This window comes from Ictalurus furcatus, chromosome 28, assembly GCF_023375685.1.
Source record: "Ictalurus furcatus strain D&B chromosome 28, Billie_1.0, whole genome shotgun sequence".
In the NCBI taxonomy this organism is placed as follows: Eukaryota; Metazoa; Chordata; class Actinopteri; order Siluriformes; family Ictaluridae; genus Ictalurus; species Ictalurus furcatus.
Genome location: NC_071282.1, coordinates 2,040,559 through 2,065,042, shown reverse-complemented (window position 1 = coordinate 2,065,042; position 24,484 = coordinate 2,040,559). Strand labels below are relative to the sequence as shown.

Genomic DNA, 24,484 nt, shown 5'->3' with positions numbered 1-24,484 from the left:
AGCTGAAATCCTAAACTCTCGTCTCGTTTAAAGCCAAAACGATCAGTCAAGAGAGTTAAAACGAATCGTTTGAGCCAAACAAACAAAAAAACAAAACAAAAAAGAGACGTTGTGTAACATCTATTTATTACCACCATAGTATGAGAAATTTGGAAAATACAAAGATCAGCTTATTTAAATTTCTGAATAAGAAAAATAAACAGGAACATGAGGTTATACAAGTGTATCACGAGAGAGCGAGAGAGAATCTACACGAAGAAAGCAAAACACGTCAAAAACGAATCGTGACAATTCTTTTTTTGCTACAATTTTTTGACAAATGCCGATCTGTGGAGAGAAAAAAAAAAAAAAACCAAAAAAACAGCAAAAAACCCGGGGTGACGGAGAAAGGGGAAAGGGAGAAGCGTGAAGGACAAGTGAACAGTGAGAGTGAATGAGAGGCTGGTTTAGAGCGCCCCCCTGTGGCTGCCTGAAAGTTAGAACAGGAGGAGCAGGATCGGCAATCACCATAAAAAAAAGTAATACTAATAATAATACTAATAATAATAATAATAATGATAATATTAATACGAAAAAACAAAAATAATCTCATTCAAATTTTTTGTCGTTTTGTTTGTTTTTTGTCCCATAACAGTGGTAAAACAACTCATGACTATAAATCATAGAAAAAAAAATCCAAAAAGAAAAAAAAATAACACCATCAACAATAATAGTAATCATCAATATTATAACAACTTTATAACCAATAGATGCTGGTTTGCAGTTGAATACGATTTCTGCTTTGCTGATCCTACACACACACACACACACACACACAGATTTGGGCTGGGGAAGATAGACATGTGGGTGCACACGCAAATAACAGGGCAACGGGGTAGGTAGGGGGTTTCTGAGGTGTGTAGGGACACATAAAGGTAAGAAGTGTTTTCTGATGTGTGTGAGCAGAAGATAAGTCAGGTAGGGGTTTCTAAGGTGTCTGAGGGGTGGGTAAGTGGGTAAGTGAAGGTGGTCTGGGGCAGTTTTAGTAGCACCCTGCTGTGGAAGTTGCCGCTCCCCTTAAGCAGACTAACCCCAGATTCCACCTTCCTTCATACTGTGTGTGTTCAACCCCCAAGCTTGGCAAGGGTGGACCTCGTTTACGCTCCGACTCTTATACATGTGTAAGTGTGTGTGTGTGTGTGTGTGTGTGTGTGTGTGTGTGTGTGTGTGTGTGTGTGTGTGTGAGTGAGTGATCAGAAGCGTCTGTTACATGCACATACAGGTACCCTACGCGTCAGTGAGACAGCACTAGTAGACTGAAACACATTGGCCTCCCCGTCGCAGATATTCTAAACTCTACCAAGAAAGAAGGGGAGAGACGAGTGGAGAGAGAGAGACAGACAGAGAGAGAGAGAAAGAAAGACAGAAAGGATGGAAGGAGCAGGACGACGGGCGTTTAGGCGCGCTCTCCGCGGATACGACGTGCCAGCTGGATGTCTTTGGGCATGATGGTGACGCGCTTGGCATGGATGGCACACAAGTTGGTGTCCTCGAAAAGACCCACCAGGTACGCCTCGCTGGCCTCCTGCATTAACACACACACACGGATCAGAACACAATATGTGGCAATATCATATTGTAATACTCTGAAAGAAAAAAAAAGGTCCACATATCAAATTTAAAGGTGCAGTCAGTGATTTTGGTGAACGTTCTCCTTGGACCAGTTGTTTTGGAACTGAAACTCCACACAAACACAGCCCCTCCCTTCAACCTTCTCATCGCAGCTTTAACGTTGTTTTTGCGTTAACTTAATACTAAGATGCTCACATTAGTGAAATCACCATATCTGCAGAAATAAGGAGTACTGGAAGTAATGACAGCTGACACGCTGCTCACTTCCTCCCTTACACACTCAAACACACGCACACACACAGACCTGCAGGGCTCCGATGGCGGCGCTCTGGAAGCGCAGGTCCGTCTTGAAGTCCTGAGCGATCTCTCTCACCAGGCGCTGGAAGGGCAGCTTACGGATCAGCAGCTCGGTGGACTTCTGGTACCGACGGATCTCACGCAGAGCCACTGTGCCGGGCCTGGACACAGATCACATCATATTCAAAATTAAATACCTGTTCGAATACAGCCGAGATGTGCGATATACATGCTTGTTTTTGTTATTTATTTAAATCAGCTGAGAACTTAAAGCGGCAGCCTCCAATTGCACCATGGTGGACGCATGTTGATGAAAAATCTATCCAGTACGATCGAACGCAATCAGAACCAACTGATCCATATCAGCACAAAATAAAAGTGCTCTGGGCAGCATTCTTTCTACATCAGAAAAAGCGCTATGCTCAGCGAATCGCTGCTGGTATTTATCTGTCGTTGGTGTTAGGTCAGTGCGTCACCTGTAACGGTGAGGTTTCTTCACTCCTCCAGTAGAGGGCGCACTCTTACGGGCCGCTTTAGTGGCCAGCTGCTTACGAGGAGCTTTGCCTCCTGTAGATTTGCGGGCGGTCTGCTTGGTACGGGCCATGCTTCTTCAATCTGCTGCGGAGAGAAAAGAAGGACAGACCGAGTCAATACGGATCAGGACCAGGGTTTTTTTTGTGTGTGGAAAAAATACACCATTGAAAACACTACGTTTCTTCTACTGATGGAGATGACTGAAGTGTATCTCCACAAGCAACAGGACTGGGTCTGGAGCGTACAAATGACAATATACAATGATTAAAACGTAATAAAATATACCTTAAACAAATCTTTCATTTGAAAAACATCAAAACACAGGCCTTATTCCACAGATTAGAAATAACATACAACATTTAATAGTAATTAAAAAAAAAAGACGTATTAAGATGATCGACTAAAATGACCATTAAAATAAAGAGTAAAAATATGTATATTTATCACAGAATATGAATTTTAATTTATTTTAATAATGATGTAAGCCTAATTCTATTAGATTATCTAAAAATATAATATTTAAACCTCAAATTATAGTTGTGTATTATACTTGTGCAGTTAATGGATATTTAACATTTAATTAAAAAAAAAGTACAAAGTTATAATAGCTGTGTTTGCAAATAAATGCAACAATAAAGTGGTTTTTAAATTGAAAAAGAAAAATAATATAAAGACTTTGCATGCAAACGCACGTGTGGCTTCCGGTCCCGTATGTTATTTCGGGCAACTTCCTCTCGCACGCGCAAGAAGAAATAAAGCAAGAAAGAAAGAAGAAGAAAAAACAACAACCCAAAAGCCAACAACCAAAACGCACCACTCAGCGCGGACCGAAAGCACCTGTGAGCCAATCACAAAGCCGTGCATTCAATCAACGGACGCCGAACCAATGAAACAGCAGAAGCTCTCGGATTCAGCCAATCAGTGGCCGCGCTGGCATGTTGCGGGGGCAGCTCAGCCTCTTTTGACCCCGCCCACTACCGCAAGATTATGGCCGCGATTCGAATAGCAACTGTGAGTGAGAGCCTGTATTGAAGCGAAGACAAGCGCGTAAACTTTGACAGAAAATTCAAAATCCGCGACGCGAACCGACTCAAACATTTCACGGCCACGGACTAGACACCCTTGTGCAACAGCAAGGCCGGTTAAAAGGAGTTTTCAGTCGTGAATTCGAGGCGAATAACCGAAGTAAAAAGGCAGATTAAAAAGTGGGACGGATTTTCTTCCCTCCGACGACGCGGAAAAGGAGAGCCTATTTTCTCTCAGCGGTTTTCTCGTTTTCAGACGACGCAAACCCCACGGTTTTTTCCGCGCAAAATACAAATAATTCCGCCCAAAAGTTCGACAAAGCTGTGAAAAAGTGTTTTAGGCTAAATTTGGCGAACAGTCTGGGCACTTACCTTCAGCGAATGTGTTTAATTTGTCGCAGTGAAATATGTGCAGAGCTTTGCCTGGCACTCTCAGTATTTACTATCACACACACAATGGGAACCGAGCGGCCAGCGCCAAAATGGCCGCCACGTCAATCACTCCTCTCTCTCCCAGAATGCACTTCAATTAATTCGAAACGCCAAACGTTACCAAAACAAGCTAATATTTCATCATATTTAACCTATTTACACGTCTTTTTATTTTTTCTTTAAACCACATTTGTGATTTTCGTCACTTTTATTTGTCACATTAAGTTTAAAAAGCTGTTCATTGTTTTTCTTTCGTTCGTGCTTTCATGTACTTTTAAGCAGGATATGAAGTAATGCTAGGCTAATTTTTTTCTAATCTTTTTTTCTGTGTAAAAAAAATTAATTTTTTTAGTTTAGAGTAGGCGTTTTGCCTAATGTATCACAATTTATTTCCTACACAAACAATAAAAACGTTATTTAGTTATGGAGGCTGCCTTAAATGTACTATAGGATGTCCTATAGTAAAAGTGCTACTTAACAATTTAATTTAAACGATTAAAAACGGTTTATTCTAACAGTTTCATACATGTTTACACATTAAAATGCCATGTTCTTTGATATGTGTGGAGTAAAACACCAAAAATGTCTTTGGGAGTGTGCTAAATAGGAACCTAATCAACGGCGGGGCGGTGTGATGATGAACGGCCTGACGAAAAAGTCGAATATTTTCCAATAACAACACTTTATGAAGTGTTTTACTCCTCTTATATCACAGCAATTTGACACCAATAAAAAAATAACTTATCAAACACCATCTCTCATTTTTATCCACTTATAGTTAATTTAAAGTTGCGGAATGTCCATTAGACAATCACTTACGTTATCGCAGCTATAAACAGTCGTTCCCTCACAAACCTCTCTTTCTTCTTTCTCTTAAAATTAAAATGCTAAATAAAAAGCTTGTGGTAACAAAAACCACAAAGCACAAACTCCTCTGTCTTGAAGACTTTTCTATGTCTGAAAATGTAAACTTTCAGCTTTACCACTGACACTGGAGGCTCCTTCCGTAAAAAGTTAAATACACATCTACCGGAAACGTTGTCATTGTTTTTCTTTGGTCTTTCATGTATAGAATTGGGATTGTAAGCTATTTAACGTGTCAGTATTTATTTTACAAATGAAAATATTGACTTCAGGTGTCAGGGTCTGTATCAAATTTCCTATAGAGCGCATGTTTATGTAACACTTATCCACTTAATTTAAACAGTTGAAACCTTTGATATGTATGCAGAGATGAAGCTTCCTATATAATAGTTTCATACTTCCTATAATAGCATGTCCTAAACTCTTTCATTCCTTTAATTGTAGTTATTAAAGAGTGAGACATTAAACTTTGTATCTCATTATAGTTACACATACAACATTTCACAGTTTTATTAGAGTTTACACACTATTGGCAAGTAAATATTAAAAATAATAATAATTTTTTTTAAATGTATCTGAATCTGATAGTGCTTTCTGTTAGAAATGTAGGGGGTGTGGACAACATTTCACATTTTGTCTAGCGCACACCACTTTATTTAATGAACCCCCTCAGTGAACATAAATATTAGGCTCAGTATTCAAATGTAAAGAGTAATATTCCGATTATTTTTTGGAGATCTTGTTAGCGCTGTAACAGAGAAGTATAAAAAAATATTCAAGGACCCCCTGGGATCCCAGTTTGAGAACCACTGGTATAGAGCCCATGTGTTCATGCTCTGTGTAGTACACATTTATAAAGCGGAGGAAGTAGAGGATCCAGACAACTTTCTAATGGAAATTTATTGTACTATATACGTATATTATAGAAAGCAATGTTTCATACCCTATATAGTGCACCTCTATAGGGAGCAGGAAGCTGAATCCCAACTGACGTCCAATTATCAGTATAGTGCAGTAGTATAGATGGGCAGTTTAAAAAAATAAAATCATTCAGACAACCTGTTCAATTTTATGAAGGGGTGTAAAAACAATTTGATATTAATATTTATGACATAAAATGGAAAATATAAATGAATGAAACAAAGATGAAAAAATAAAGTGTTAATTTCCTTCATTTTGTGATTTGGGGCAGGTGAGCGTGGAGCTGCAATAAGGCATTTGTTCCTTTTGTGTGTGTGTGTGTGTGATCTCCATCTGTTTCATACCCACCCTCGCCACCCACTGCAGATTTAAGTGCAGTACATGACTACATAATACAGGGGGCACTGTCTTCTTTTATAAACAAAAGTATGGCAGTAGTGTGTTACTGAACCTCTCTCTCTCTCTCTCTCTCTCTCTCCTTTAGATTATTGTGCATAAGATTGTTGTTTTTTGCATTTTTTTTTTATCAGTCATGATTTAGCTTGATAGCTGTGTAGCTTTATTTGCCTTCCTCTCCTGTGTTCCTGTACGTCAGACGGAGAAGGAATGATTTGTGGCCCTTGTTCCGAGGAGCGCCCTTCATAACCTGTGATCTATAAAATTGTATACGCTTTGTGAAATAATGATGAGAAGGTCAGTCTTCTTCTGAAGACTGCGAGCACATCATTACGCAAATGCAGAGCAGTGAAAATTCTGGTTATAGGATTCCATGCATGTGTGAGGTGGAAATAACAACAATAGAAAATATTACGTCTATATAAACGGGCATTCTCCTTCTATGCCTTCTATGAATCACATGTTTCTTTAAAATCATGCATTTCTGAAAATTGCTGTGAAACGAGCAGCATTGTGTGCATATTTTTTAGTAAAGCCTATGCAGGTTAAACTGCAACCATGAACAAATTGTCCTATTAGCACGAGTAGGTCACTGCTATTGATTTATTTATACAGCGCGTGACCTTTGTGCTTTCAAACCCCTTCATGGATAATCAAAGTAGAAAAGCTTTAACCTTTTAACCTTTTTTTACGTTATTGCTAGTCCATAATGCTACTTATCCGTTCAGTCATTGTGGGAGAAACCACTTCTCCTTCACTGCACATTTTTCACTATGAACAGTGTTTAAAGTAGACATTTTCTTTACAGGAAGGTCAGAAGTGCACACAGGAAGTGGTGTGTGTTGTTTCAGGGGATCCTTAGTAACCCTTAAAACTCAGCTGGCACCTACACCATGAAAGATCATGGTTTAAACATTATGAATTATTTGGATTTTTGCTACCTGTGCTTGATAGATAGCGATCCTGTGTGTTCCTCAGATTCAGTGCCAGTGTTAAAGGTCAGCCAGGTGTCAGCTCGAGCTGGAGTCTCTGTGGCGAAAACGTCACTAGCCACAGGAAGAGCTTTTCCTGACAGCATGATTTTTCATTTATTTCATGCAACACCCTGTTTTTTTAGTTTTTTTTTTGTGCATGGAAATTTTGATCACAGTGTGAGATTGATGAGTCACTGTTTGCATTGCTGGGGGCTAAATATAGCATTTCCCTCCCTCATAAATAAGGTTGAGGGTCAGATCTAGTAAAAAAACAAGTGCTTTGTTGAGCCATACATGTTCCAAATGTAGTCTTTCCTTATTTGATGTGGGTTAATAGATATATTTGTGGACACCTGACCATCACTTCCGTATGGGGTTCTTCCCCAAAACTGTTGCCACAAATGTCATATATTTCAACATATTAAAATTAAGGGCAGAATTTCCAATTAAATTAAAATATGTAGCTCAACAAAAAGCAAATATAAGCAGGTTTATGGTATGGATACAATTCTATTCAATTGAGTTTTATTTGTATAGTAGGTTTCCAGATATAAATTTGAAATGAATAAACGTATCACTAATGAGCGAGCCAGGTGCAATGGTGGCGAGGAAAAACTCCCTGAAACAACACGAGGAAGAAACCTTCAAAGGAATCAGACTCAAAAGGCAACCCATCCTCCTCTTTACGACGATTATGTGTCCTGCATCAATTAGCTAAATGATGTACTGGATTATGGAGGGGCGGTGGAGGCTCAAGTGTTAAGGCTTTGGGTTACTGATCAGAAGGTGGGAAGTTCAAGCCCCTATCACTGCCAAGCTGCCACTGTTGGGCCCTTGAGCAATACCCTTAACCCTGTCTGCTCCAGGGGTGCTGTATCATGGCTGAGATTGCGCTCTGACCCCAGCTTCCTAACAAGCTGGGATACAAAGGCTTCTTCTTTGCTGTCTGAACCATTGTGCCAACCAAACTACCGTTGAAAAAAATGGTCGAACTAGCACTCCTTACATCCAACGTACTTGGACAGGAGGGCTTTTTTTTGGTGCTACCCAGACTCCAGAGGCTTGTGGGGGTTTTTTTGGCACTCAGATCTGACATCGTGCTGTTACCACTGCCTGGTACCACTCAACTTAATAGAAAACATGGGCTGTGGAGACAGAAGCCAATAACGCCCATTGAAACTGAAGAATGTCTTACTTTGAAGCCCAGTGAACTTCTTGGGATCCATGTGCAGGAAGGCGTTTTCAAAAGCTCTTTGGCAGAACCAGAGTCCTGGGGCAGCAGTTGAAGGCGCTGGCTCAGGCAAAGTCAAAGCTGGAAGTGCGATACTCAACTTTGGCGCCTGGTTCAGTAAACTTTGTGCTCCTTTTTGCTGTTAAAGGGACTCTTTTTTTAACCCCTTCCCAACCCCCATCAGTGTGTCCAGACTCACAAACTATTCTCATAACTGTATATCATTCCTATTAGTTTCACTGAATAATTACTATTAGCTACTGAATAATAAGCTTTAATGATATGTAATGAAGTAGGCGTTAAGCCATGTTTCGCGTGCATGAGGAGACTATACCGTACATCCGGAAAGACTTTATGTTTTGAATAAAAATGCATGTTCCTGTGCTAAATTCAAACCCGCCATTTCTCTTTTCACATCCCTGCCCACTCCATTTCTACCTCTGACCCAATCTGAGGTCCCAGCAGAGAAAACCAGCGACTATATTTAACGCGAACCCGAACCCCCCCCCCCCCCCCCCCCCCCCGATGCGCCAAGTATATGGACTTGGCTTTTGGGTCAGCTGCAAATGCAGCTACTGACAAACTTCCTGACGATTTTGTTTTGTTTTTACTGGTGTATGTGATCTGGTTTGATTTTGAATGGACTTCCGAATGTCCACGAATAATAACTCATTTATTTATTTTTTTATAGTAAAAAAAACCCCCCGTAAAACTGTAACATTTATTTTTACACTCCTACATGAATATAACTCGTGTGACCTCTTTTGGTCCTTTATATTGGTGTGTGTGTGTGTGTGTGTGTGTTGTTCTAGGTCAGTAGGTTTGACAGCACTGAAGCATTGAAGCCTCACTGCCCATCATTTCTTTCTTGTAGTCAACCCATAATTATTGTGTGTGTGTGTGTGTGTTCTTCTGTGCGTGTTAAGCAGGAGTCCACATTAAGCAGCACAGGAACACCTGACACGGCCAAAGTCAGCACGTCCTTACCCACAACGCCCTGTGCTAATGACATTGCTGCTGTGTGATTAACTGTTTCTCAGCAGTGCCACTCACTCCAGTGCACTCGCGCAGAATCAACACTGTGTGTGTGTGTGTGTGTGTGTGTGTGTGTGTGTGTGTGTGTGTGGGAGAGAGAGAGAGAGCGAGAGAGAGAGTGTGTGTGTGTATGTGTGTGTGTGTGTGGGAGAGAGTGTGTGTTCTCTGCTGTTCTCTACAGCACTAATGTAATTAAATTATACACAGTATTAGCATTACATCGAAATGCCAAGGCAACACGGCCCTGACCCAAAACACACACAGACGACTGTTCATTCAACCATCTGTCTCTCTCTCTCTCACACACACACACACACACACACACACCTCTGTCTGCTGTGTCATGTGATGCAGGGAGCAGGTAGGGAACAGACATCAGTTTAGACACATCAATCAAACAAATGCAATCCTTAATGATGTAAAGAGTAGCATAATAGTACAGGCTAAAACATGAACTAGTGTTATAGTAAACATGGAAAGACACAAAGTAGCATAATAGAAAATACTAAAATACTAAACTAAAATACTAAACTGGTATGACAGCAAGTGGTTTCAAACCCAAATTAGGATATAGTAAACAGAATAAAAAGAAACTAGCATTATAGTAAACAGGCTAAAACAAAAACTAGCATTATAATAAACAGGCTAAAAAAGAAACTAGCATTATAGTAAACAGGCTAAAACAAAAACTAGCATTATAATAAACAGGCTAAAAAAGAAACTAACATTATAGTAAACAGGCTAAAACAAAAACTAGCATTATAATAAACAGGCTAAAAAAGAAACTAGCATTATAGTAAACAGGCTAAAACAAAAACTAGCATTATAAGAAAACAGGCTAAAACCCAATTTTGATGATTTCCTACGTTACACAGATGCAGCATGCGTTTTAATTTCATTAGGGTCTGCTTTCTTTTATCTTCTTAAGTTCTAAACATTTTCAGTAGACAAACTGAGCAAGTAATGTTTAAAGAAAAAAGAAAACAAGCTAAACCATAAACTAGCTTTACGGTAGATCTGCTAGGTTTTCAAGATGTGGGAAGAAACAGAAAAGGAGGGAGGGGAGAAAGCAGAGAGAGAGAGAGAGAGAGAGAGTCTCCGATCTGCAAAGCTGAGAGAAGAGATAAATGGGACCTGTGAGTAACAAAACATGATCAATGATAAGGGTTTTTATTTCTCTCTCTCTCTCTCTCTCTCTCTCTGTGTGTGTGTGTGAGAGAGAAAGAGATTAATGCATAAGGCACAATTGCAGCTGCAGCATCAATGATTCCTACCGAGAGAAACAGAGAGAGAAAGAGAGAGAAGGAGGTGGTCTGTAAGAGAGCCATACTCGCAGAATGTGACAGCAGAAAAAATGAGAGAGAGAGAAAGATAGAGAGAGAGAGAGAGAGAGAGAGAGAGAGCGTGCAGGCAGATGAAAGAGAAAGGAGGAGCTGAGAGGAGGAACAGGACGACGAAGGTGTCAGCATCAGGGCCCCCCCTCCACACACACACACACACACACACACACACACACACACACATACATACATACATACATACATTTACACAGGCACTCACAAAGGATAGGAGGAGAGGAAGAAGTGAAGAAAAAGACATGAGATGAGAAGGAGAAGAGGAGAGAGCTCGGAGAACACTGCTTCCACGTCCACGTTGTAGTGGCTGTAGCGACTTCCATCACAGCCGTGCGTGCGTGCGTGCGTGCATGTGCGTGTGTGTGTGTGTGTGTCTGTGTGATATGGAATCCAGAGCGCTGCATCCTCTCAGCTCAGTGCTGCTAATGAAGACCGGGACGCTGCAGTGACCATGTGTGTGTGTGTGAGAGAGAGAGAGAGCATCGGAGTGTGTGTGCGCATATGGAGCTCTGATAGGTGCAGTGCTGCTGCTGTGTGTGTGTAAGAGGAGTGTGAAGACGGACACAATGCGAGGACAGGAGGAACTGAGATAGAGTAGAAATCAAGGTGTGTGTGAGTGTGTGAGTGTGTGTGTGTGTGTGTGTGTAAGAGGGTGCGTGAGCGAGAGTAAGAGGTGGTCCAACTCCAGCATCATCAGCATTCCTGCTGCAGAAGCACCGCTAAGTCATCTGCACACACTCGTACACTGGCACCAGGGGTGGACGAGGGGGTCGTTGCTAACGGAGACGGTCCTGGGTCAGAGGCGGTGACCCCAGCGAACGGCCGTCGGCACGGAGACGCGTGGTAGCAGGGGCGTGAGCGAGAGTGACGGGCGGAAAGCCAGCATGGGCGAGTGGACGATATTGGAGAGGCTGCTGGAGGCTGCGGTGCAGCAGCACTCCACCATGATCGGGAGGTGAGCTCAGACACACACACACACACACACACACACACACACACAAACACACACACACACACGCACATGTCTGTCTACTATCTTTCCGAGGACCTTCCTCTGACGTAATTATTAACACAGTTAAAATCTACATCTAACTCGTACACATTAACTTCATTAACCGAAAGGAAACCTTTTCATTGTTTTAAATAAATTTAGTAGTTTTCCTCGTAGGGACCTGCGAAATGTCCCCACAAGGTCATACCTATCACATATTCCTAACCTTGTGAGGACATTGGATTTCAGTTTTTTTTCCCCTCGAATGTCACTTATAGGCTCGCACAAAAAAAATTATTACATTTTTATCTCATTTCATTAAACACACACGGACAATATTTGACTGAACAAATATAACATTTTTATAAAACACATTTTGAAATTTTATTCAGGCTTTTTCACCCTGTATTTGTTTTATTTAATGAGTCTTTATTGATCACGTATACATTACGGCACATACCGCAGCATGTTAGGAAGTTGGGGTCAGAGCGCAGGGGCAGCTATGATACAGCGCCCCCTGGAGCAGACAGGGTTAAGGGCCTTGCTCAAGGGCCCAACAGTGGCAGTTTGGCAGTGCTGGGGCTTGAACCTCAGACCTTCTGATCAGTAACCCAGAGTCTTAACCGTTAAGCCGCCACTGACCCTTATTTAATAGTAGTACATATATGCAGTCCCTCTGGTATTTCGCGATTCTGCAATTGCAGAAATGAACGCGAAATCACGAAACGTGAAATCAACTAGACTCCGCCCCCAGATTTTCCGCAGATCCAGCCCGAGACGTCGTCACGACTGCTCCGATTCACGTGCGTCGAACACGAGTACAGCTACAAGCGCTCGTGTACCGACAAACATCGCTGCGAAAGAGCGCGCAAAACTATTTCGTGCGACTGTGATTTCGCCGACTCGAGCAGTTCTCCAAAAAACATAAAAGCACAAAAAACGCCGCAAAGTTGGAAAAAAATCGCAGCAAAAACCAAGCGTTTTAATCACTATATTAAACGTTTATAAAACATTTTATTATTCCATTGCATTAGAAATTAATCGTTTTTTTTTTTTTTTTTATTAAAAGAACCCATTGTTGGTATTGGTAGAAAAAGACGATCCTGATGAGAGTTACGTCTGCATTTTGGCACAATAACTTTTGTTATGTCGACATTCGCGGTTATGACGTGCGTAAAATGAACGAATGGCCTTTTTCGGCTTCCATAATCGAGATCGCCATTTCTTGTCGGAAAAGGCAAATTGAACACTGCAGGTTAAACGGGTATTAAAACATACAGTTACAGCTTTAACTCTGACACCGGAGACTCCTTCCATAAATCAACCTTCCATAATCACCTTTTATAGAAAGGTGGATAGTGCGTAGGCAAGTGCTGTGTGTGTGTGTGTGTGTGTGTGTGTGTGTGTGTGTGTGTAGAGACACAGATGATGGATGAATGCAGTGGTGCTGGGGGTTGGTGGTGCTTTGCCTGTTCTGTTTGCTTTGCATATCGAATGCTGATGCTATACAACAAAAAAATGATGACACACAAGTGTGTGTGTGTGTGTGTGTGTGTGGTGCATGCATTGTTCTCTCTCTCTCTCTCTTTCTCTCCGTTGTCACCGCCTCCGCCCATTGTGATCCCGCTGGCTACCTTAAGGTGGTTTGAGTTAATTATGAGGAACTAATAGGCTGTGTTGAAGGAAACCTGAGCACAAAGAAAGGAGAGAGAGAGAGAGAGAGAGAGAGAGAGAGAGGGTTTAATGATGATGATTGATTTTTACACTATAGGTGACTCTAATAAAGAGCCTTAAACACACACACACACTCATACACACACACACAAAATCTACTTTAGGGTTTTGAAGGGTGCCAATAATTCTGGAATGCACCGTATGTTGTGTGTATGTATTTGTATATGTATGTACAGTATGGTTATGTCTGTTATGTGTGGATATTGTGTGTGTGTGTGTGTATGTGTGTGTGCGAGACGGTGATTAAATCTGTCTGCTCTTAACTCTAACGCTGTTTTCTGTTCAGCAAAACAACGCAGCGTAATGATCAGGTAATGACACGGTAATGAGACCGTAATTATTCTGGAGACACAGACGCGAGACACAGAGACACGAAAACAACAGAATGACGCAGGACTAACCGACGAACATCCCCGGGTCCCGCGACTGCGCCGTCTCACGGCGTGGAGCACGGAACCAGGATGTTTATCATGTTGATCTCCATCATGGAGCACGGGCTACGGAGTATTACAGCACGGTCTGTACAAGGGATGTCCTGTACGGTCCCGATCGCGTAGCGTAAATGCCAATCAAACTTAAACGACCAGGTAGCCACGCCCACAAAACTCCATAAAAAGGCAACGCTCACGGAGAGCTGCAAACGACAAACTGACATCTGAATGGTGAAAGATGAAAGCCTTCTTGAGTCTTCCACCATTCATATGCCGCCATCACGTGTGTCCTCCCTGAACGCCTTGAAGTCTTAATTGTTGTAAAAAAAAATTGTTAACGTTTTTTGCTTATTTTGCATACAACCTTTCACGGAATGTCCATAAAATCGAAGCGATTTCAACTCGACCGTGTCGTCCATTCTTAAACTCAACGGAAACTATGCGATTCTGAGCCGGCCGGTTGAGGTTTACGATAGAGAGTCTCGTTATTCGGGAACGTACACAATTCAAACGGGAAATATGAATGTTTTTTTTTCTCTTCAAACTAACTGGACGTTTTCCCGACAATTTTGTCCGCATGGTTCGAGGCTGCTGTAATGCACACGAAAGACACCGATTAGCCAAAACATGTTAGCATTGTTTGTTTTGCACTGAAGCTACGATGCTAATGTCACTAACAAATAGTGGTAGCTTATACACTAGCCTCCAGTTTAGCATCGAGCACAAAACATTGAGAAATCCCTAGGAAGCCATTTTTTTCTTATCTTTTAGGCTCAGAGGAATGTCCTTTCTCAGTGTGTGTATATATGTGTGTGTGTGTGTGTGAGAGAGAGAGAGAGAGAGAGAGAGAGAGAGAGAGTGTGTTTCCTGTTTTAATGTCTGAGTTCCTCTCGCTCGTTGTTTTGAGTCGAGATCGAACACCTGAGGCTAGAATGAGTGAGGCAGAGCGGCGGAACGAATAAACCATGAATCAGATGAATCATAACTATCGTTCATCAGCCTCCACGTGCACACACACACACACACACACACACAAGCACAAGCGTGCACACACACACACTGCTAATGCTGCTTCAGCAACACAGTTTGTCTGGTGCTGAGCTTTATTTGTACTGACAAACAGCTTCTACTCTTTAAGGGTATGTGTGTGTGTGTGTGTGTGTGTGTGTGTCCTTGCAATGACAGGATAGTGTCAAATGTCATTACAATTTTTCAACAGCGTCATTAATATCTACTATATACACGCATCAATATCCATTACATGCTCATTATTATTCACCACACACTCATTAATATTCACTACACGCTCATTAATATTCACGACATGCTCATCAATATTCAAATACAATCAACAACCTTAACCTTAATCAGTAAACCTTTCAGATAATTGAAAATCGAATGCATTTTTTTCTGCTTGGACACTGTGATCGAGGGACAGAGAAAATGTGTGTGTGTGTGTGTGTGTGTGTGTGTTTGTGTGTGTGTGCCGTCAATATTTGCTTGCTCTTGTGGTTTTGAGTTGACACAACACTGTAATCAATACAGTTCTCTTTGTGTGTGTGTGTGTGTGTGTGACAGAAAGATTTATTATGTCATTTATACAGAAGTAGATAGCCTAATAGCTATGCCATTAGTGTGTTAATTTTTTTACACACACACACACACACACACACACACATTGAGCGAAAATGACGCATCGTTTTATTCCCACAGCAGCTCAGAAGCAGCACATGACATTCTAGATCCGCCTTTCCTGCGGGGTGAAGTAATTTTAGTAACATCAAATGTCCGTCTGTCATTCAGAATCCACACACACACACACACACACACACACACACAAAATGCGTCATGATACATGTACCACAGTGCTACTGAGTTCTGGATTGTGATTGGTCGCCAGGTGTTGATTAATTCTCTAGAACAGCAGCTCTTAACACGCTTGTTCTACTACCTCATCGTTTCCATAGCAACAGCTCATTCGCAGGGACGTGTACGGCGGACGCCCTGCAATATAGTTATTTAACAGTAAAGAAAAACGTGCGTGATTGTTGACCTGGTGAAGTTTTCTGTAATGTAAGGTTTAAGGAAGGAGTCTCCAGCGTCAGCGCTTTGTAACAGTCAGACGTAACGCTGTACCTTTGAGTTTTCCGACATTTTCCAGACACTAGTAGTTTCTCGGTAACAAAAGAACAAGCTGTGGGGTTTTTTTTGTGACTGTTGCGGCCAAGAACGCTCGAATGTGCTATTTTTTTTTCCTCAAAATTTGCGATGCTACATGTTTTTTTGCTGAAAATCGCAGGAAATAATTTTATACGCTCTTTTGCCGTGATGTTTGTTGGTAAACGAGACCGTTGAGCTGAACTCGTGATCTAAGAGGGCGTCGCGATAACGTCACATGACGCATCTCGGCCCGAACCCGCGGCCGTTTTAGAAAAAATCGCGAGCTCCTCTGAATATTGTCGCGTTCCTTTGGTTTTGCGTTCATTTCTGCGATCTCGGAATCCTGCAGGGACGGAATAAAGAATTTAGAAACCCTTCGGGGTTCATTGGTTGTCCTGCTGAGGGAACCCAACAAGGTTCTGTGAAGAACCTCACTATCAGAAAGAATTCCCAGTAGAACCTTTGCATGACGCTGAAAACTCCAAAATACCCCCAAAAGGACCCCCTTTTTTCTAAGAGCGTAAAAACATCAGCAAAATAGAACCTTTCGAGTCTTTGGTCCGTCTTTAGTACTCGTCTAACAGCCACGGAAGACCGCAACTTTATTCTGAAGAACAGTGATCTAGTTGGAGAACAGATAATCTGTGTCGTGCCACGTGCGCAGAAACACGGAAACTTGGCCAATATTAGGAATCCTCAGGGGGACGCTGTCGTCCAAACGGGACACGTTCTGTTCAGGTGGGGTGTAAATGCTGCCTACCGAGGGAACTGCTTTCTGTTTGGAACACTGTGACCGAGTGATAGAGAAAATGTGCGTGGGTGTAGGCGTGTTTTTATATATATACCTTGGTGAGGAGAAATTGTTCCACGTTGTGGGGACACTCAGCAGGTCCCTATTAAGCAAACTGCTTTTTCCTTTCTTTTCTTTAAAAAAAAGAGAAAAGAATAAATATCAACAGATTTTCTAAAGAGTTAAAAGGTTTTCTCTCAGTTTCTGAGGTCGAGGTTAGGGTTAGATGGAGGTTTAGCGAAGCAGTAATTAGCTGCGTTTATAACGGCGTCGAAGGTCCTCATAAGGACGACATGACAAGAATGTGTGTGTGTGTGTGTGTGTGTGTGTGAAAAAGAGCAATAAAAAGAGAAAAGGTGAATGAGGGACAGACAGGGAGGGAGAAAAAGATGTATAAGGAGCAAGAAAAGAGGGATTGAATTAGTTTAAAAAAAAGGGTAAAGAGAAAGAAGTGAGAAAGTGAGAAAATGCATCAGTTAGAACGGCACGCTTTTAGAACATCACCATCTGACCCATTTAAGTGTAAGTGTGTGTGTGTGTGTGTGTGTATTAAGTGAGAAAATGATGTTGCCCCAAAGGTTCCCAAAAACACATGGGTTCATCATAGTACAATTCACACTCTCTCTCTCTCTGTGTCTCTCTCTCTCTGTGTCTCTCTCTCTCTCTCTCTCCGTTTTTATCTCTACTGTACTTTTCTCACTCGTGCTATCCCAGTTTTTCCTCTCTCTGTTTCTCTTCTCTTGTTCTTTCGCATTTTCCTTAGCAACTTTTCAGCTCTCTCTCTCTCTCTGTCTCCATCTCTCTCTCTCTGTCTCTCTCACTGTCTCTCTGTCTCTGTCTCTGTCTCTCTCTCTGTCTCTCTGTTTCTCTCTCTCTCTCTGTCTCTGTGTCTGTTTCTCTCTCTCTCTGTCTCTCTCTCTCTCTGTCTCTCTGTCTCTGTCTCTCTCTCTGTCTCTCTGTTTCTCTCTCTTTCTCTGTCTCTGTCTCTCTGTTTCTCTCTCTCTGTCTCTGTCTCTCTCTCTGTCTCTCTGTCTCCGTCTCTCTCGCTGTCTCTCTCTCTTTGCTTCTTGTCTGTTGGTCAGAAGTGAAAACTTGCTGAAATAAATAAGTATCTAACGTTTCTTCTTAATATATAAAATAACGATTATTTTACATGTTTTAAAATCATTTCAAATTTATATTGACATTCCATAATATTTTTCTTTCTTTCCGACCTTTAATTTCTGAAACTGGTCAAATTCATTCAGATGTTTACAAAAATGTTTAATAGTTTAACCAGTGTTACTCCTTCATTCCTTCATTCCTTCAATCATTCATTATTACCCGCACGATTTTAATATATTTCTATTTTAAAAATATCATTTCAATAAATTCTACACTGAATAAGTATATCAGTTCATCTCCATTCCATGTGTTTGCAATGTTGAGATATTAATGAGTGAATTTAAGGTCAATAAAATAAGGGGCGGGGCTTATAGTCGTGTTTAAATACGTACGAATATTCAGTTGCTGTGAAAGATTTCACAAAGAGATGTTCAGCAATCTCGTTACAAAACAGATGCATGACTCGCTCAGTCAGTTAGTTACGTCGTTAATTAGTTAATGTTTTAGTTAATTAGTTAATTATTTAGTTAATTAGTCTTCTGATGTAATAGTTACTAATGAATAAATGTAAATCCTGTATTTTATTGTGTTTTATCTTTACTTTACTGTGTCAGTCTCACATTTACAACACACAGACACACACACACACACACATACACATTCACACTAGTACCAGGTGTTAGAGTCGGTCCTGTAGCGGCCCTGCGTGTTTTATATATATATAAATATATATACCATACAGGAGGAATTTTAATTTCACACACACACACACACACACACACACACACATTTTTACACACTGTCGCTCTCCATCTCTTCACACTCCTCTAGTACACTCTGCCATCTGTCTCTCCCTCATCCCTCTATACGTCCTCTTCCGTCTGTCTCTCCCCGTGTGTCTGTCACTCTCTCTCTCTCCCTCTCTCTCTCTCCCTCTCTCTCTCCCCCCTCTCTCTCTCTCTCTCACCCTCTCACTCTCTCTCTCACCCTCTCGCTCCCTCTCTCTCTCTCGCCCTCTCTCTCTCTCCCTCTCTCTCACCCTCTCTCTCTCTCTCCCTCTCTCTCTCTCCCTCCCTCTCTCTCTCCCTCTCTCTCTCTCCCTCTCTCTCTCACTCTCGCCCTCTCCCTCTCTCTGTCTCTCTTCCTTACATCCTGCTTCTCTTACCTTCTCTCTCTCTCTCGACTGTTGCGGTTTGCCTCCGTCTTTCACACTCTCTTTGTCTCCTCCTCAGTCTGTGTGGCGTCTCTCTTTTCTTTCTGGACATCTTTCTGAGGAAACGTAGCTAGCCTTATAAAAGCTAGTTTAATGTTTTATGTAGCTTTAGTGACAGCAATAGTTTAGTATATTTATAATGATTACGCTTAAGCTAGTTGTATGAATGTAATGAGCTAGCTAGCTTTATAATGGTTATTATTAGCAATTTTTTTTTATTTTTATTATTATTTTTTAAAAATAAATGTAATGTCTTCACTAGCCTTAAAGGAGACAGCTCAGCTAGCTTGATAGCTTGGCTATGGTTTAGCTAGCTTTATAATAACGGTTGAGCTAGCTTTATGAAGGAAATTGTTTAGCTAGTTTTATAATGGTTGCAAATCCGCTAGCTTGATAAAAGTAACGGTTTAGCTGGCTTTCTAATGGTTGCTAGTTTTAATTATAGTTATGGTTACAATTTATGGTCGCTTTATAATAGTAATCCTTATAACAAAACATTTCATTAGCTTTCTAATGGTAACAGTTTAGCTAGCTTTATAAAGGGTGTGGTTTGGCTATCTTAATAATGAGTATAGTTTAGCTAGCTTTAAAATGGGAATAGATTAACTAGCTTTATTGATAGATAGATGGATCAGTTTAATCACCACAGAGGGAAAGTCACCAAACTATTTTCTGCCCCGTGTGAGGCTTGAACTCGCGACCTTCAGATTACAAGACTGACGCACTGCCTACTGCGCCAACGAGGCCCTGTAGTTTAGGTAGTGTCATGAAGCTAGTGATGTAGCTAGGTTTATACAGGTAGATAATTACAATTTTTAAAAAAAAATCCAAGCATATAATGGTATCACAGAATGCTGCAGTCTATTTCTTCCATGCTAATCACGTGCGCATGACGATCATGTCAGATGACGACAATTTCGGATAATTTATCATCTACAGAATGAAAAAAAGAAAACAACTTTATATGCTAAGTTACACTTAGTAGTGGAGTGCAGCGGTGTTAGCTTTGGTCAGTTAGCCTCGATTGATCGATCAATCTGTCTGTCTCTCTCGGCCTTTTATCTATCGTTCGTTTTATCGACCGTTTGCTTTCCTTGTTTGTCTCCGTGGCATGCTAGCATCCCTCTTACTCTTCTTGATCTCTTTTTTTCTCTCTCTTTTCTGCTCTCTAGTTTTTCACCTCAACGTGCCCTTGTTCCCTTCGTCCATCCATCTTTCCCCGTCGTCTCCCTCCCGCTCCTTCTTCCTTACTGAGCTAGTACTCCATTAATCATCCATCTCTCTCTCTCTCTCTCTCTCTCTCTCTCTGGTACTTTAGACGGAGGGAAATTAGCTGAGTGGTTCGCTAGGTTGTTGACTTGGTAAAGGCTGCATGGAGGATGGGGGATGGGGGGTCGGGTGCACGATGTTGCGGCTAATTTAAAGCCCCTCAAGGGACCTTCACAGCTGACACACAGCCACATCGCCTCTAACCTTGCTACATCCTGAGGTAGCCAGCGCTAGTGTTAGGGTTAGCGTATCTGCCAGTCAGATTCCCTTCTTTATAGCTAATTTAGCATCTAAGGTTGGAATGGGTATGCGCTAATCTTAGTGTATTTCCATTCCTGTCAGTATTCTTTCAGCTTTTTCGCTGCGGCATTTCGCTAATTGAGCATCTGGACTAAGGTTAGCATAACTGCCATTCTTGGTGTTTTTTTTTTTTTTTTTGCTGCATCCTGCTAATTTAGCATCTGTTACACCTACACAAAGACATTGTATTTGTTTTGTTTTTTTCCACCTCATTAATGTCCTTATACCTTGCTGCCCTATACATACCTTAGTGCTAAAAGGAGTTTTCATATTTCTGGAAATATAGAGCTAATAATTAACATCAAACTCCTTCAAGAAATCAACTCGATCAATTTAAAACCTAAAATGTCTGGTTCATGATTCGATTCTAAAAGGATATTTATTCCGAAGTTACCGCTGCAGGAATGCTAGCAAGAGCCGCGTGGGCAAAATGAGCTTCGGAAAGCCCTTTAGTGTTTCATTTTTCCAGAACTATCTTTGCTGTCTGTCGAACGAGGGGGCGGGGCAGTGAACAGCTGGGTAAAGGTGGAAACTCCGCCCAGAAACACATTAAATACGTTTATGTTGGAATATTTGTGACGTGTTTAGCGATTCTGCGCTAGTAATTCCTAGGTAGTTATGTGTCGCTCTGATGTCACAGCCAACACACACACACACACACACACACACACACACACACTACATGACAAGATGGATGATTGTGGCTTCTCACGTTTTTATCCACATCTGTCCACAAAAACGACAGATTTTTATCTGCGACAGGATTAGAAGTGTGTGTGTGTGTGTGTGTGGAGGCACTCCTTATGTTCATGTATACTGCAGTAAGCACACAACTGTTTTGCCTCTCTTATACTCTCTCTCTCTCACACACACACACACCATTAAGCTTTACTGTGTCCTTCATTCATCACAACAATAACCTTGCTGTAGTGCCAACCATGACACCATTCATAGCGACAAAGTCTTTCTCACACACACACACACACACACACAAATACACACAAACACACGCATTTAAACACTTTCACACAGCTTCAGTGGCCTTGATATAGCGTGACCCACTTTTAAGAGGCATTAACACACACACACACACACACACATACACACACACACACACACACACACACTAGGTGATAGCACATTGGTGTTACACAGTGCGGCTCAGCAGGGTGTGTTGTGTGTGAAGATTTGATGGATGTTCAGCGCTATACAGATGTTGTGATTGGATCGGTGCAGTAGTCGTACTCAGTCTTTGTGCGATTGTTTGTGTGATTGTTTGTGTGATTATTTGTGGGGTCTTGGTGCTGAATGGGTGCTCCAGAATTCTTATGAAAAGGCACAGTACCACAGCACACCATACAGGATACAACCATATAGTACATATAGTAATCGTTAACAAATCTATTACACCTTAGGTCCGTGTCAGCTTTCACACCAACCACATGTAGCCACTTCCTGACAAACTATTAAAATGGTTTGAGTTTATATCAGCTGTGCACCAATGCATCTCCAAGACGCCCTAGATGCAGGTGTGAAGAAGACAAAAACTTACACCTTGGACTACTTAATCTGGTGGTACCAATTTTTGCAAACCCAATATGTTTGATGTGAGAGCCATTTGCTTATTGTACTTAGTCACTGGTCCACAACTGTTGCTTGTATTTTGGAAATGAATCACATTTACCCAGTTTAAGTGGGACAATTTAAATGTTGGTACCAGATTTGCTTCAGAGATCTTAATTTCTGCAAGAATGCAAATTTCACAGGAATTTTCTTTGTCTCTTTGTGCAGGATCCTGTTGACAGTGGTGGTGATCTTCCGCATCCTGATCGTGGGTATAGTGGGTGAAAAGGTGTATGAGGACGAGCAAATCATGTTCATATGTAACACGCTGCAGCCTGGCTGCAACCAGGCCTGCTACGACAAGGCCTTCCCCATCTCACACATACGCTACTGGGTTTTCCAGATCATCCTGGTGTGCACCCCGAGCTTGTGCTTCATCACCTACTCTGTGCACCAGTCGGCCAAGCATAAGGACCGGCAGTACACCATCCTGCATGGTCCATACATCGACCACGGGCACGGAACCAACCGCAAACTGCGCAGCCTCAACGGCATCCTTGTCCACGACTCCAAGGACGACGATATTCCGGAGCTCAAGGACATTCCGAACATCCCTTCGTGGCCCACTCGGCCGTCAAAGAGTGCCAAGGCACGGCAACAGGAGGGCATTTCGCGCTTCTACGTCATCCAGGTGGTGTTCCGTAACGCACTGGAGATCGGCTTCCTGGCCGGCCAGTACTTTCTTTACGGATTCAACGTCCCGGCGATGTTCGAGTGCGACCGCTACCCGTGTGTCAAGGAGGTGGAGTGTTACGTGTCACGGCCCACCGAGAAAACCGTCTTCCTGGTGTTCATGTTCGCCGTGAGTGGCGTTTGCGTCGTGCTCAACTTGGCCGAGCTCAACCACCTGGGCTGGAGGAAGATCAAAGCGGCAGTGCGCGGCGCTCAGCAGCGCAGGAAGTCCGTGTGCGAGCTCAGGAAGAAGGATGCCTCGCACCTGTCCTCGCTTCCCAACCTGGGGCGCACGCAGAGCAGCGAGTCGGCGTATGTCTGACGGAGAGTAGGGGAGGGGCTTAGGAGGGCATGGGCATGGATGACCAGACGGAAGCAGAAGGCGCGTCCTACGATTATGACTGGATAGCATGAGACAACTTGGTGTCGTTCGCAGGGTCGGACAACGGGGAGAGAGAGAGAGAGAGAGAGAGAAAGGGATGGACGAGAAAGATGATACGTGGACCTAAATGCTGGAGAGACAAACATTCTCTGCGAGTGAAAAGACTCTTAATTTAAAAACATAGACGCATGCAAGGACTCACACTCACATACCTGTCTCCCCAAGACCTGTGGATGTCTTCCAAACACGTCAAACAAGAAAAACAGCTTTTGAGAGGCTATGGAGATAGAGATAGAGAGAGACAGAGTTGTTCGAAAGTGAGCTCACTGATTGGCTCTCATTGTTGATCCCTCTTTTTTTTTAAAAATCGTCCAAAAAAAAATTCATTCGAAATACGATAAGAACAAAGCAAAGAGTTGAAGCTTGGTCTGTCTCTCTCTTTCTCTTTTTTGTATAAAGCGACAAATTTCGTGCGTGGAGATGAATTATAAAAGAATAGAACGTGCAACGACGATGAGGAAGTTGATGAAAACAAGCCCCTCCCCCCCTTACAGCAGCCGGGCAATAAGAGGACCACCCCCTTAGTCATCTACTTAAACGTAACCATAAATAAAAAGCATAACCAAACACTCGTTAGTCCGTACACTTCTCTTAGAGCCCTCGAGCTGCTGCCTAGAAACAACTCTGTACATATTTTGGCATTAAGGTTTCTTGCGTAATTTTAATGATAATTTAGCGCAGCTTTGTAACGCAACTTTTTGTCCTGTATGTTCCGAGTCAAGCACAGTTTCTGCTCTCATACATCTCGTCGGAAGGCCAAAGATAAAGAAAAAACATCGCACTTGTGTTAAAAAAAAAAAGCTCTGTTGCAGGCCACACGGATGCGCATGGGTAAAGACGTAGCTGTAGCGGAAGCTAGCATGGATTCTACGTGGTTTATTCCACGACCAGGTGAAATTGCAGGAATTCACAAATTCCTTTTTGTAATTCAACGCGAGGTACGATGTATATTCATTCTATCTGTGCTTTGCCGACGTTTCTGCCATTTTGTTATAACGTGGGCGGGGCTAACTTCGGGTAAAACTCATCAAAACTATGCATTCACGCTCGAGTCGTCTCTGCAGGTCTGAGCGATTCCGC

At 42.1% G+C, this 24,484-nt stretch overlaps 2 protein-coding genes and 1 non-coding gene across 4 annotated transcripts; 1 reads left to right on the top strand and 2 right to left on the bottom strand.

Annotated features, from left to right (window-relative positions):
- Positions 1-109: 109 nt before the first annotated feature.
- Positions 110-3,963, bottom strand: h3f3c (H3 histone, family 3C). Of its 2 annotated transcripts, none has more exons than XM_053617551.1 (4): positions 3,840-3,963; positions 2,385-2,523; positions 1,916-2,069; positions 110-1,564 (listed from the first exon to the last, which is right to left on the bottom strand). In XM_053617551.1, exons 2-4 carry the CDS (start codon positions 2,510-2,512, stop codon positions 1,436-1,438), a joined length of 411 nt encoding a protein of 136 aa, XP_053473526.1. In that variant the 5' UTR covers positions 2,513-2,523; positions 3,840-3,963; the 3' UTR covers positions 110-1,435. The 2 variants fall into 2 exon arrangements, with proteins under 2 accessions (XP_053473526.1, XP_053473525.1); XM_053617550.1 differs by having other exon boundaries at positions 2,385-2,526; positions 3,840-3,956.
- A 6,452-nt stretch (positions 3,964-10,415) lies between these two features.
- gjd1a (gap junction protein delta 1a) lies at positions 10,416-23,691 on the top strand. The gene is made up of 2 exons (XM_053617531.1): positions 10,416-11,630; positions 22,459-23,691. Exons 1-2 carry the CDS (start codon positions 11,560-11,562, stop codon positions 23,282-23,284), a joined length of 897 nt encoding a protein of 298 aa, XP_053473506.1. The 5' UTR covers positions 10,416-11,559; the 3' UTR covers positions 23,285-23,691.
- On the bottom strand, positions 19,772-19,844 carry trnat-ugu (transfer RNA threonine (anticodon UGU)). Its single transcript has one exon. It is a non-coding gene; the product is annotated as a tRNA-Thr (tRNA).
- Positions 23,692-24,484: the final 793 nt, after the last annotated feature.